A 13,925-nucleotide genomic window follows, 5' to 3' on the forward strand; every position below is an offset into this window, starting at 1 on the left:
ATTTATGGTAATTTTTTACTCCACCATTAACCGATGGGCCGTGGAGGTATTACGATAAGAATACGGTGGGTCGCCGGTTGAAAAAGGTTGGGAACAACTACAATTGATCATTCTTGCTCGCGGTAATCTAGAGGCACTCACTCGCAGAGGTCATTCACAATGGGCTACTACTTATTTTTCGGAGAGGAAGTATAGAACATTTCTGGATAGAATATATCAATTGCGGCAATTGCTTTCTAAAAATTAAGACGCTTTTGCTTGTTACTTGATCGGGATATTTTCTTCAATGAAGTGCTGAGCGTAGACGCCAATATTCAGACATTATGTAAGTTTACGCGCTTATTACTTATAAATTGCTTTGATTAAATATGGAACTTTTCGAGTATTTTGAATAGAGTGCTTTAGGATTCGCTATCAGCTGAAAGTAAAAAAAAAAATATTAAAGAAGCAGTTTGTGAGTTTTTTTTTTTTTTTTTTTTTATTTAAAAACTTTCAATATTTGATTGGTTTACAAATAGTTGTTTATAGCGAAAATGTGGTTCGCTTTACAAATAAATATCATTTCCTTAACTTAAAAGCAAAATAAGTATGCGTTTATACATGTGTGTGTATATATAAATATGCGTATACTATATACTAAAAGTGTAAAATTTTAATAAACTAATTTTAGTGTTTTTTTTGTGTTTTATTTTTTTTTTTGTTACAATAAAACTAGAATATGGTTATAGCCTTTAGCAGCTCTCCACTTGTTCACTTAAAAATCACATTTAATTAAATTTAGTTACACACATAAATTTAGTTAGACTTTTAGCTCAATGTGCTTCACGTTATTCATATGTATTATACTCGTATTGGATGACATAAGCATGTATTAGGATGGTCCTTAAAAAATCAACTTCATCAACTTATTTTGTTCTACGTACAATATAAATATATCCAAGAAAATTTCAAAATTTTCAAAAACAAACAACATTGTAAGTTGGGTCCCTACCACGGTTTGAAAAAATAGATATTGTTCTTTTAGATCGCGAAAATTCGACAATGCACAGCGAGCTTATAAACTCATACTTATTATGAATAAATTTCAAATCAAAGTTGAGTCGAATTTTTTTAAATTTAATTTTTTTAAAACCCTGATGGCCACCCCAGAAATTTTTTTATAATTTTGAAATTTCCGTGTATGTCTTTATTGTACACGTGTTTGCACGTAAAACAAAATGCCCCATACAAAATTTGGATGTTGATGTTTTAAGGCCTATCCTAATATGTATTACATATGTATGTATTTGAGAAATGTGTGCCGAAATGCAAATAATATTGGTATTCATCTAAACGCCTCTAAATGTCTTGTAAACGCGTAAAACTCGTAAATAAACCGGTTGTCAGTACAAAATTAAACAAGTTTACGTGGTTTGCGTGGTTACGAAGCATTACGCATTTAGATGAATTGCCCTAATAAATTAGGTGTCATGTTAAAATATGCATAAAAAGTTTTAGAGATTTTTAAAAGTTACCTCACATAAAAGGTATTAGGGTCTTCTTTATATTTCATATTTTTTTTTTTTTTATTTTAGCTTTTTTTAAGTGCCGCAACAATTTTTTTTTTCAGAATAACTTGGAATTAGAAAATTGTAAATGCGAAAATGAAAAATAAGGACGCCCCTAAATTGTAAGTATGTTTGTATTCAATAAATGGTACGTACGCATATGCAAGTCGTTTTCAAACAACCCTTGCACGGAAATGCATCAATGCAAAGCTTCAGGCTCTTTTACTTTACAGCTGCATACAACATATTTCATGGTAATGTAACTGTGACTTTGCATTGCTGTGTTCCCGAACAAGTAGCTACTATGATATGTAGTTTTTCACGATCTCAGATGCGTAATTTTTCTAATGAAATAAAAAAACATGATTTTTACCATTTTATATCAAAATTTTTTTACATTGTATGTAGTTTGATTCAGAAAATATATTCAAGATTGCATATTATTGTAATTATAATACAATTTAAATAAAAATTAATTTCATTCGAAGAAATATGGGAGTTCCTTAAAGATTATAAATACATTTCTCGTTTCACTAACGCTGGCTCTAAACTCTCTAAAGGACCGCTCTGAATAAGGTCGTGTAGATTAGGGTGGTCCTTAAAGTTTTCAGTACAAGCGTCCAATATATTGGACAAACCTTTTTGTGCTTAAAGCTTTTTTTTCGTAAATAAGAGCTCTTGTTGTTAAAAGAAAAGTTGTTTTGAGAAAATTATCTATATCATAATTTTTTACCACGCTTATTTAATTGTATTTCCTAAATGCAATGACCGTTATTCTTCACAAAAAAAAAGTATTTCAGAAAAGTCGATAGGAAACGGTAATATATTGTCAAAAGTTTTTGATGGAAGTGAGAATCGAAAAAAATGCATTACTTTTGGAATATATTTCGCGAAAGAAAAAATAAAAATAAGTGAGATTTTACAAACCTAGGATATCTCTGTCCCAAATAATGGACACTGAATAAGGGTAAAACTAACAGTTTTTAAAAGCACTTTCCAATATAATGGACGCTGAATAACGTTAAAACTAAAAGCTTTATACAAGTTTTGAGTGTATTTTTAAAATCAACGACCCAAAATTAGCCGGTATACAAATTTTCAGATTTTTATTTTCAACAGTTAATTTTTTGCACTGAAAGGGTTAAGATATCAACTTTTAAATTTTGTGTGGGGCACCCTTTAATTTTGTTCTAGTCACGTACAAAATAAAGACTTTCGCGAAAATTTCAAAATGTTAAACAAATTTTGAAGTAACTAATATTTTTTTTTATCGCGAAATTTCGACAAAATTTTGAATTGAAATCTAATTAGTAAGACATATTATTGAAGCTTATTCATAAAAATTCATAAACTCGCTGGGTTATAGCTGGTTAAATGCAACATTTTGTAAAATTTTTGCTATTAAAAAAAAAATATTTATTTTAAAAATTTGAAATTTTTTTTGTGAATGTCTTTATTTCGCACGTAGAACAAAATAAAGGTGTGCCAAATTTAGTTGATAATCTAAGCACCACCCTAGTACAGATATTTTAGACCAAAAAAAGTTGAATGCACATAAAAATAATTTTGTAAATGTAAGCCTATGCTACATTTTATTCATTCATTTAACTATTTATTACGAATTTCTCCTTAATTTTAAAATAAAGACTTCCTCTTTTAATAAAACCAGTTTAAGCTAAGAAAGGTAAGAAGCGATGATCAACTACTTTCGCAAACTTTTTTTTTTTTTTGAACTGCATACTTATGCTGAATTCAAATACGTTTAACGAAAACATGCAAATAAAGTTAAACAACAAAACTTAAATAATTATGTAAGTAGTATATTCAGCATTTAATACATACTATATATAGGAAGTTTTTTTTCTTTTTTTTTCGGTAGTGTCTCACATACGCAATAGACTTACTTGAACCATACATTAAGGATCGATATAAAACAGTTTACAGTTTAATGGAATCTCTGGAATTTACAGCGTTGTCGAAGTAACTGTGCTTATGCCATGTACCAGAATAGTGGGTGGCAAATCAGCAGTCAACTCGGTTAGTAGCTCTATGTAACGTGCACTGCGCTCTGTGAAATCCGGTGTGTCGATTAGAGGTGGTGCAGCCAAATATATAAAGGAAACAGCCGTCTGGTCGGAGCGTTCACGTATTATTTGGTTGACTCTGGAAAAGTAGTCAAGAATATGAGTATAATCAGTGTTTTTTTTTTATTAGGTATAGGCTTTGTTTCGAATAGTTGCAGAAACGTCCAAAAAGTGTTTTACTGTCCTCTGGAGAGTATATTATGTACTACAATAAGTCACTCTAGCAATCACGAGTGCAATAAAAGCAATTGATATGTTTTGTTATGTTTATCGAAACAATGAAAAATGTATCACAAAAATGGCTGATCACTAAAAAACAGCTGGTCTAAGTTTCAGAAAAGTACATAGTTCAGAAATTCTTGGGGAATAAGACAAGGTAAGTGTTGCCAGAATATGCATTGAGAAAAAAATAAACCCTAACATATTTGTTTCAAACTGAATCACAAGCGAATTGGCGAAAAGCGATCTTTTATTTACTTTAAACACATTTTCATTTGGAAAGTTTTTCGTTTCAATACGCTTTTATTATGGACATCACAGATGCTACCTTATTTCAGCTAAGCTCCGAATCTCGCCTCTACGGTCTATATGTAAATGTTCATCTTAATCTAAATCTTAAAATAAAGGAAAATAACTGCAATAATTAGTTTTACTAACCTTTGCATATAAAGCAGCGAGCGATTGAGATTTTCCTCCGTAATTAATTCGTTGACATCCTCAGCTTGGCTTGTAAATTGTTTGAGTATGCGAGAATGGCTTGTGAATTCAGAATCACGGTTCCATTCTTGAATCTACAAATAAAATAAAGAGGAAATGAAGGTATTATCGAGTGTATTTCACATATATTACAATTGCAAGTAAGAATTAACGGCTGCATATTAATAAATTTTGTCTACTCTACCTCTATGATATCCGCTTCAATACGTAAATTCTTCAAAGATTGCTCCAGTCTCATTCTAGCGAAAATATCCAGCTGTGGCATTTGTGTATCGAAAGAACTGTAACCGAAAATTTATTTGTAAATATAAGTAGAAAATAAATAGCAGACAGATTCAATTAATTCTAAAGCACCTTAATTCAGTATTTGTATTGTTTGATTCGCACAGAAAAACGCGTAAACGCAAGTGCTTCCATTTAGCAAGCATGTTGATTATTACTGCCAATTGCATCATAAATAGAGAGACTACATCGAAAGGATTATTTGGATTGGGATTGAAAACGTTGATTGGCCAAACGTCTATATATCTCAAATGTTTGCTTCTATCAATAAACAATAAATATTTAGCATTAAATGTTTGTTTAACAAAAAAAACTTTGCTGACGCGCGCTTACTTTGCAATGAAATTCTTATCCAGGCGATGAAAGTGTCGACACAGACACAAATTTTTCTTCATGCGGAGCACATCGCACATAATAGCCACATATTCAGTGACATCAATTTGTTTTTCTTCGCCATCACGACGTATGGGAAAGTTTTGAATTTCGCCGTGATTAAAGCCATCGGTTTTATAAGGTGAAGTGCCGCTGAAAAAATGTGCCGTTAATAAATTAAGGAACGTATGTGTGTACATTGTTATATAGCACTCACGCCTCAAAGAAATCCTTTGGTGCTTCACTATCGTAGAATCCCAAAATTATGGTGTTCGGTTTCATTGCACCAATACCGGATAGACGTATCAAATGTTGCACACCTTCGCGTATAGACTGGGCCAGTGTCACTTCAGCAAACGCCTTCACTCGCATATGATCCAAGAATGATAGCCAATATTTGTTTTCCTCAATGGTGGGGTCTACGAAGGCCGTGTAGTCACCCACCTTCACGTGGCCAATCACATACAGCCCACCTTTTTTCATATCATTGACAAAATCTACAAGTGGACAGCAGGAACGCGGCGATGATACTAACAATAGCATTTGTGGACGCCAGAATTTTACATGATCCTTGCGTGAATCCAACATCAACAAGTACTTACGTACCTGTTGTAAAGAAATTAATGAAATGCATTTAAATGAAAATCAATATCCACCCACGCTCACCTGATGGAACATCAACGCTTGTGAGATCGAACCCCATTGGGTACCCTGCGAAGCTGGTGAGAACAGATGCAACGCGATAACCAAAATTAAACATAATATAATACTGGATGATGCATAAATCGGATTTATCACAAACATCATGATGAGTGTACCTAGCAAACCGATTAGGCAGGTGTGCCAAGTGAAATACTTAAAGAGTGGACGGAAATTCGGCGCACCAGTCAATTCGATGCCCAGACAAGCCAAATTTGTAGCCAAATAAGAAAGCATAAACAATACTGAATTAACCTGCGCAATTGCATTCAAAGAACCAATTAAGAGTATACATTCGACGAGTATCCAACTAGTGAACACCGCTGCAACGGGATTGCCCTTCCATGTGCCGCGTAATACGAATTTCAAAAGAGAGCCAAACACTTGATCCTTTGATAGAGCTTCCAAAATACGACTAGAGCCAATAAGATTGCTGAGTCCAGTTGAAAAAGTGGCGGTTAGTATGCCAATCGCTGTGAATGGTGGCCAAAAATTAACCGGCATAAGGAAGAGATAGTTATTTTGCATTATAACTGCTGGTGTGGTTAAAGCCATCAGAAATGAAAGTAAAATATAGGAGACGAATGTGAAGCTCACAGCCGATAATGTGCCGGTTGGAATACTTCTGGAAGGGCTTTTCAGTTCGCCCGACATATTTGCACCAGCCATAATGCCAGTCACGCCAGCAAATAAAACACCGAATGTGGTGGCGAAATCAACCATTTTACCATTCGAAGTGTAATCTTTAGCATAGTGCGGATAAAGATTATCCATTAAGGTGTGTGCATTTAAACCGGTGTAATTGAGTTTGGTTTCGTTGAAGATGGTGTTTTCTTTCGGAACGTCAATCTGAAAGAATTACGTAATATTAATTTGAATTGTAGGCATTCATAAAAAGAGAAATTCAAATTTAAGTGTATTTTTGAACCAGAAAACTCGCAAAAAAATTCTCAAGAAGTCGGAAAAGAAAGAAGATTTAAAAAAATAATTCCCAAAGATGCCGAAGAATAACACATTAAATACCGAGAAAAGCTCAAAATATCCCGAAAATAAAACCCGGCAAAGCCATAAAATCTGAAAAATATAGAAAAAATTTCGAAAAGCCCCCAAAAAAAAACACGAAACATTTCAAAAAAATTTAAAATTAATAGAAAGTTAATTATAAATAAAATAATGAAATGTATTGATCAAAGTATAACAATAGTCGAACTTTTTAGGAATCTTTCGTTTTTTTGGAAAATTTGGATTTTATCGAAATGTTGAAGTTTCTAAGATATTGCGGAATTTTTACAGATTTTTTCGGACCTTTTCCGGACTTTTCGAGATTATTCGCGTTCAATTTTTTTGGGAAATTTTGGAGGTTTTTCCTGTTTTTAAGTTATTTGAGATTTCGTGAATGCGCGATTATTTCGGATTCAAAATTCCACTTCGTTTTTTATGAATGCCTAACTGCATAAACTAATGTTATACTTTGATCAATACATTTCATTATTTTACGGAAAAATTCTGAAAGATGAAGACAAAATTCTCAATTGTCCGTAAAATAGTGGAAAGCTACAAAAAATCCCACAAAAAACAAAACACGAAGAATTTCGAATTCGCCCCAAAAAAAGTTGCGATAAAACTCCGAAAGGTCTCGAAAAATCCCTAAAACATCTTGAATGATCCGAAAAATAACACTCGAAGGACCGGAAAACTAAGTATCCAAAAAATAATCTCGAAACTTTCCGCAGAAAATACCCAAATATTCCAAAAAAAATTCGAAATGTCCCGTAAAGGCCCAAAAAATCCAATCGGATTCTCAAAAACATAAACGAGTCATTTGTAAAATATTTATAATGAAAAAACCCCGAAGACTGTGATCAATTTACCCCGAAAAACCCGCCATTTGAAAGCAAATTTTGAAATTTTTTATTCACGAAGCATACTGCCCAATTGCATATTTCCCCCGAGAGCCTGATTAATTAAATACTTGAAAAACTTTACAGCACCGCTTTAATATTTAGTCTAAACCAGTTTCAAACCAGAGATATTTTCGTTGCTTCATTTATGTATATACATTAGGGTGGTCCGAAAAAAAGTAAAGTCGGAATTTTAATGCCTTGTTACATATTGAAAAAATATATCCCAATTTTTTTTATTTTGAAATCAAAATATATTTAGGGGTCGCTCAAACCGCTCAAAGTTTTACATGTATTTTATATGGAAAAAAAGAACAATCCTAGGGGGTCAGAGCATAAAAATTCCGACTTTACTTTTGCACATGCATTTTTGGACCACCCAAATACATACATCTTGGGAGTAGAGTAACTAAATAGTTGCATAACTAAATAAGCTTCTTATAAGTTTTAAAATACCTAAAAACGTGTATGTATGTATGTCCTATGTACTCAAAATTTTTTTAAATAAAATCAATATGACGCAATTACCTCTTTCGGACCTTCGGCCAAGAAGCTTATATACGTGGCCATCAAGCATACTGTGACAATACCCAAAATTAATACCGATGTCTTAGCAAAGAGTGCGGCACCAATCAAACACACCACTAACATGGCTGTATTTATTAGCGTTGAAAAGAGGAAGCGCCACCAAGTGCCATCGGGTAGTGAATCACCACCTTCTGTGAAATAGCCACCAGGGCCAAAGTTCTCCATTACACCCTCCGTACAACCAGATATAGCCATAGCACAACCGACGACATTAGCCAGAAAGAAAAGTGTACCAATCGAACCGCCAAATTCTAGGCCTAGCGTACGGCTTATCATGACTGCAAATGTAATGTAGACAATTAGTAAAATTATCTATATGAAAATATGATGCATTACTTACAATAAACGCCACCACCTTCCACGGCACCATTGGTAGAGATTGCGCATACAGACGCAACGGTAAACAGGAGTATTAAATAGGCGATAAGGAATTGAAGAAGCGTCACATAAAGACCAGCGTTGCCGACAATAAAACCTAAAAATATGTATGAATAAATATACATAAGTATCTATGTAGATATGTATGTATTACACACGATAAATCAAAGAAGTAGCGACTTTCCGTAACTAATACGAAATGATGATAACTTTTGACTAAGCAAATAAGAACATACATAGACTACATATTTAAAAATACTTAAGTGATTCACAGAACGGAAATTGGAAATTATGGCAGACTAAAGACTTGTTGAAGGTCTTAAGTGAAAGGAACTAGTATGTAGATATGCTATGATTTTTCGCGACTGACAAAATAATACAAAAATATAAGTAAATGTCTTCCAAAATAGTTAGTTTCTATTTTAAGGTTTTTAGGTTTGATTTATGTAAGAAAAGCAATGCAATCTCCAATTTTGTTATTGTAATTATAGTTTACTAAATAGAAAGGATTTAGCTACATACCCTTTACATTTTTAACATAATAAAAGAATGTATCGCAGCAATTTTGGGCCACTGCGAAAAAGAATTTCACATACAAAAAAATTTACTTCCTAGGCACATGGCCGCAATAGTTAAAAAGTTATTAATCTCTTTTTTCACAACTATGGATGCTAATTGTTATAATTATACAAAAATGGAAATGTCCATAGCCTATAGAAAATCGACACAAAAAAAATAAACCAGCTGAAACCACTTAGCAAGTATATATTGATATCTCTGTATGTATGTATACGGGCGCTGTGGTGTAGTGGTAAACAGTGGCACTTCCATTCGTAAATTTACTTTTTAATGCATGATTTTTAATTTGCAAGAAATAATTTAACACTACATGCATATATGTATGTATGTATAAGTAAGTGTATAACACTATAAATTATAGCTACAAAGCTGCAACAATATATGTACATACATATTTAACTACATTATCGCATATCACTTAATTGCAATAGTTATTTACATGTAACTATGTACAATAGAGTGGTCCTTAAATGTAGGAAGCAAATTTTTATATCAGATTTCCTAAGCCTCAGCCGCTACGTCAATGCAGGTATAGTCGAAGATTTCACATTAATATTTTGGCCCCGATTGAAGCCGGTTAGGCGTAAAAAGTTTAGAAACAAGGTTTTTTCTTAACAGCGGTTGCCCTTCGGCAAGCAATGGCAAACCTCCGAGTGTATTTCTGCCATGAAAAACAGCTTCTCATATAAATATAATGAAGTCGCACAAATGTCTCAATAAAAAATTGACTATTCGTACAGATTTCTGGGCGAAGTGTCTAAAGAATTTTATGTATTTCCTTATCCGACATGTCTGATCGAATTATGTCCGATTTCGGGCAGACACGTCTGATTATTCTTATTTCCCAGGATTTTTTGGTCAGACATCTGTTAGATATCCGTCAGAATCGTCGGTAATTAAGCCAGAATTTCCCACGACGTGTCGGTTAGACTTCCTGTCAACCTCTCCATACGCTTCTCTGATCGATATCGGCCAGAAATCATAAAGATTTCAGACTGGGTATATGCAGGTATATGCAAATATATTTCTACGCCTAAGTACATACATATGTATTTAAATAAATACTTATTTATATGTTTATAATTTCAAGATGTTAATTTGCCATCGACACCCGCCCCACTGCTTATTATAGCAGATCTAGTTCGTTTGGTTGCGTTTGTATGTACAAACATATGTATAGCTACATATACGTATGTATAATTTGTATGGGCATGAATAAATAATCATGAGCAAATAAAAAATACTTACCCACACGTATAAAGACTAAAGCGCTGAACATTGACAACGCTACTGGGCTGAATACGCCAGCAAAAGTCCCTAGAGTACGACCGCTTCTATCCGGATCCTGCATACCGAACTCAACGTAACCATGGTCGCCTGCATTTGAGGGCGAATGTATGCCGCCGCCGCCGCCGCCGCCGCCGCTGCCTATGTGATTGCTATTCGCTCCAAACAATGAGCCAAACGAACGGAACATTGAGGAAGCCCCACCACTGCGATGCGAGGCAATCGGTGCCATCTCATCGTTGGGAACATCACCGCCGCCATTGCGTCTTTCCTCTGGTTGCTGGATCATCTCAATTGTGCCAGCGGCGGTGGATACGTGGGCAGTTAAACGCGACAATTTGTGTTATTCACTCACACAAACGCCCACAAAAAATATACCAACTTTGGTCTGTTGTGGAAAGTTTCACAAACTTTTTCTATATAAATACGTATGTCTGTATACCCGCGAGATTAGTACTTAACTGCCCACGAACGTAGTAAATCGAAGTGAAGAATTCTGCTTATATTGAGTCCACCAAAAGCTATAGTTTCGCACGGCTGCACACACAGCAATCATATGTATGTATATCAGGTTGTATGCCCTTTTTCCAGCTGGTGAAAGCGAGTATACGATTCTTCTTGCTAGGAACACAAAATATTCACGTTAAACAGTCATCAGTTGTTTAGTTTTTAAAGCTTATAATATTCACTCCCACTTGATAGGAATTGATGGGAATCTTTTTTGAATTATCTCTTGGATTCGCTACGAACTAGAAAACCACAAACTGAACCAAGGCGGAAAACTAAACTGAATCATCAGCTGTCAAATTAGGGAGCAAGTGGGGATACAAAGAACGAAGTGTAAATAAATGAAGAAAAATTGCGCAAAATAAACGGTGGATAAAAAATAAGTCAAAACAAAATTGTTGCGTTGCCATATTTAACTTGTTTGCAATATAAATTTTTCAACACTGTAAAAATTTTTTAGAAGAGCCAACAGGAATGTGGTGAATTTTTGAGCAATTTAACAATGTTTCGTTGGTCGCTTACTTATAGGGAATTTACATGATTCAACTTTCACAGGCGATTAGTTGAACCAAAAGTTGAACGAAAGTATGCAGCCGACCAACTTCATTGAAAGCGATTAGTTGAAAGGCCGTTTACACTCCATGCATACTTTTCCGTTGGAACAATTTTGACAACTAATACGTATATCTTCATTGTCATGACAGTATTGTCCGGTGTAAACCCTAAGTTAAGCTTACAATTAGGTAAGCTGCAAGCTGAGAATAAATGTTCGAAATTGTAACGAGACCTTGAAGTAACTTTTAGCTTCCTGCATCTACCCAGACCTCTGAATTTGAACTGTTTCAATTGTTTTTTTGGCTTACTTGGTTGACCGAAGGAAAATACTATTTGAATAGAATATATATTTAGTTGCATCCACTATAGATTTTAGCAAGGACCAACATTAGTCTTCTGCTAATTTTTGCTATTCCTAGAAATTATTGAATAATAGTAAATAATTTTATGTATGCAAAAGCTTTATTTACTTAGTTCGTTATGGCATAACCCTAAAATTTTCCAAATTCTGCGTAATTAGAGGACTTTTTTATAGCTGACACTATTTTCGAAAGACACTTGTTACTTAAACTACATCTACAAAACCACAAATTACATACTTCATATTCAGTATGCATAAATGTATATACATACATACATTAGTAAAATTTAAGGACTAAAAACAAAATAAACTAGGAAAGTTTTGGAAATGTAGGCATTATATTGATCGTTGATGCCTTAATAAATTAAGTAATAACCATACAAATGCCTTAAACGCGATGGCGTTGTTTACGTCAAGCTTTTCGGAAATAGTCTCCTGATCCATAAGAGTATCGTCGATCTTTAGCAGCATTCGATACAAGTACTTCTTCATCATATTGTGAAATGCGTTGAATTTTTGGGCGCATGATACTACGTACATCATTCAATGTGATATCCAAATCTTTGAAAGCATTCAACATGAATACAGCTAAGATTACTACAAAAAATCCACAAATATCTCCCAAGATATCTTCGAAACGCATGTGTGTAAATTCCTTGAAAAGTATTGCAGAGGCTGTTATGACAAGAGATGTAAACATTACATAATATACGGGCGTTACAATTCCTGTATTGAATACATCCAGCGCTTTGTTTAAATAATTCATTTGTATAGCAATGAAAGTAACAGTGACGCAAATCAGAAACCATGGCATCCAAGTGGCAAAATCGTTTCCAGTACCATTTATGGTATCGCGTATGGCCAATCCCAGCGCTTTGCATGACATCACAGTCAGTGAGCCAATGCCGGAGCACAAGTAAATATATACCGCAACATTAGAATGACCATATCTCGGTGCAATAAATAGTGCTACGTACACTGTTGAGCCAAGTATGCAAAGCACATAGAAAATGAATCCTGGATCTTGCAATTTTTCAAATAAAATCTCTAAATTTTCAACCTCTTTCTCTTTTGGTGAATGTATAACGATGATAGTTGAGCCTAGAATGCAAAGTACGCAACCGATTTTTCCCAGAAGATTGAGTTTTTCATTTAAATAATTTGATGCCATCACCGCGGATATGATTACGCTCAGGGCACCGAGTGGAGTAACAAGAGATGCTGGCGCAAAAGCGTATGCTGCGAAATTGGCACCTTCACCAAGAGCCACTGCAAACGATTGAATGTAAAAAATAATTTTGGTGTATTAAACAAGATATAAATTAAATTTCTTATATATGTATGTAAAATCATGAATCATGAATCATGTGTACAATAAATTTATAGTGAAATTTAAACATCTCCGCCTTATAGATACATATGTATATAAAATGGAAATAACTAGTACGTCGGAATGCTTATTAAGTTTTCTTTTACTTACTCGTTAGCAAGCCTGCCCACCAAATCCATTCTTTTAAGTAACCATAGCCGCCAGCGGCAGCGCGCATTTCTCCTTGTCTACTAAGCCGCATAAGCGCCTTCTTCTTTATTATAAAACTCGAACCAATAAAAAAGCATGAGCAAATTGCCAATCCTACGCCAATATAGAAGTCAAGCTGGGAATACAGCTCGCCCAAGGAGGGCACGGGACTCGTTGAAGCTAAATTGCTAACGGAGCCGCTGCTCATGTCCATGACGTTCATGGCATTAGCCCCACTTCTTTCGCTACTCATCTGCGGGTGATATTTACTTGGCTTCCTTAGATTTATTAGAAAAGGGCGTGACCAGAGCAAACCTTAATTCAGTAGCTTCAAAAGAAAGAATTTAAAGGAACTTCTCAACAATACACTTCGTTCATCAACACTCGTAATGGGCAAAACAGTAATGTAGAGCTGGAAGACTATCGATGGCGCTATCGATAGTATCGATGGTTTTTAACTATCGAAAACATCGATGGTTTTGTAAGCACTATCGATAGTTTTCACTCAAAAATACATTATTCAGTAATAGTAAAAGGGCAGTTACTCAC

At 34.3% G+C, this 13,925-nt stretch overlaps 2 protein-coding genes across 3 annotated transcripts; both read right to left on the reverse strand.

The window, feature by feature from the left end:
• Positions 1 to 383: 383 nt before the first annotated feature.
• LOC108358898 (solute carrier family 12 member 9) lies at positions 384 to 11,268 on the reverse strand. Of its 2 annotated transcripts, none has more exons than XR_001846849.1 (11): positions 10,396 to 11,268; positions 8,531 to 8,665; positions 8,131 to 8,468; positions 5,669 to 6,550; positions 5,220 to 5,608; positions 4,964 to 5,155; positions 4,703 to 4,891; positions 4,533 to 4,629; positions 4,289 to 4,422; positions 3,452 to 3,710; positions 384 to 418 (listed from the first exon to the last, which is right to left on the reverse strand). XR_001846849.1 is itself a non-coding variant. In XM_017610416.1 (11 exons), the coding sequence occupies exons 2-11, from the start codon at positions 10,721 to 10,723 to the stop codon at positions 3,512 to 3,514; spliced, it is 2,883 nt and encodes a 960-aa protein (XP_017465905.1). In that variant the 5' UTR covers positions 10,724 to 11,055; positions 11,130 to 11,268; the 3' UTR covers positions 688 to 3,511. The 2 variants fall into 2 exon arrangements, 1 of the variants encoding a protein (XP_017465905.1); XM_017610416.1 differs by lacking the exon at positions 384 to 418 and having other exon boundaries at positions 688 to 3,710; positions 10,396 to 11,055; positions 11,130 to 11,268.
• Positions 11,269 to 11,938: 670 nt separating this feature from the next.
• spict (magnesium transporter spict) lies at positions 11,939 to 13,797 on the reverse strand. The gene is made up of 2 exons (XM_017610417.1): positions 13,338 to 13,797; positions 11,939 to 13,126 (listed from the first exon to the last, which is right to left on the reverse strand). Exons 1-2 carry the CDS (start codon positions 13,627 to 13,629, stop codon positions 12,270 to 12,272), a joined length of 1,149 nt encoding a protein of 382 aa, XP_017465906.1. The 5' UTR covers positions 13,630 to 13,797; the 3' UTR covers positions 11,939 to 12,269.
• Positions 13,798 to 13,925: the final 128 nt, after the last annotated feature.

This window comes from Rhagoletis zephyria, unplaced genomic scaffold (assembly GCF_001687245.7).
Source record: "Rhagoletis zephyria isolate East Lansing unplaced genomic scaffold, Rhagoletis_zephyria_1.1 Rzeph_scaffold_00313, whole genome shotgun sequence".
Taxonomy (NCBI): Eukaryota; Metazoa; Arthropoda; class Insecta; order Diptera; family Tephritidae; genus Rhagoletis; species Rhagoletis zephyria.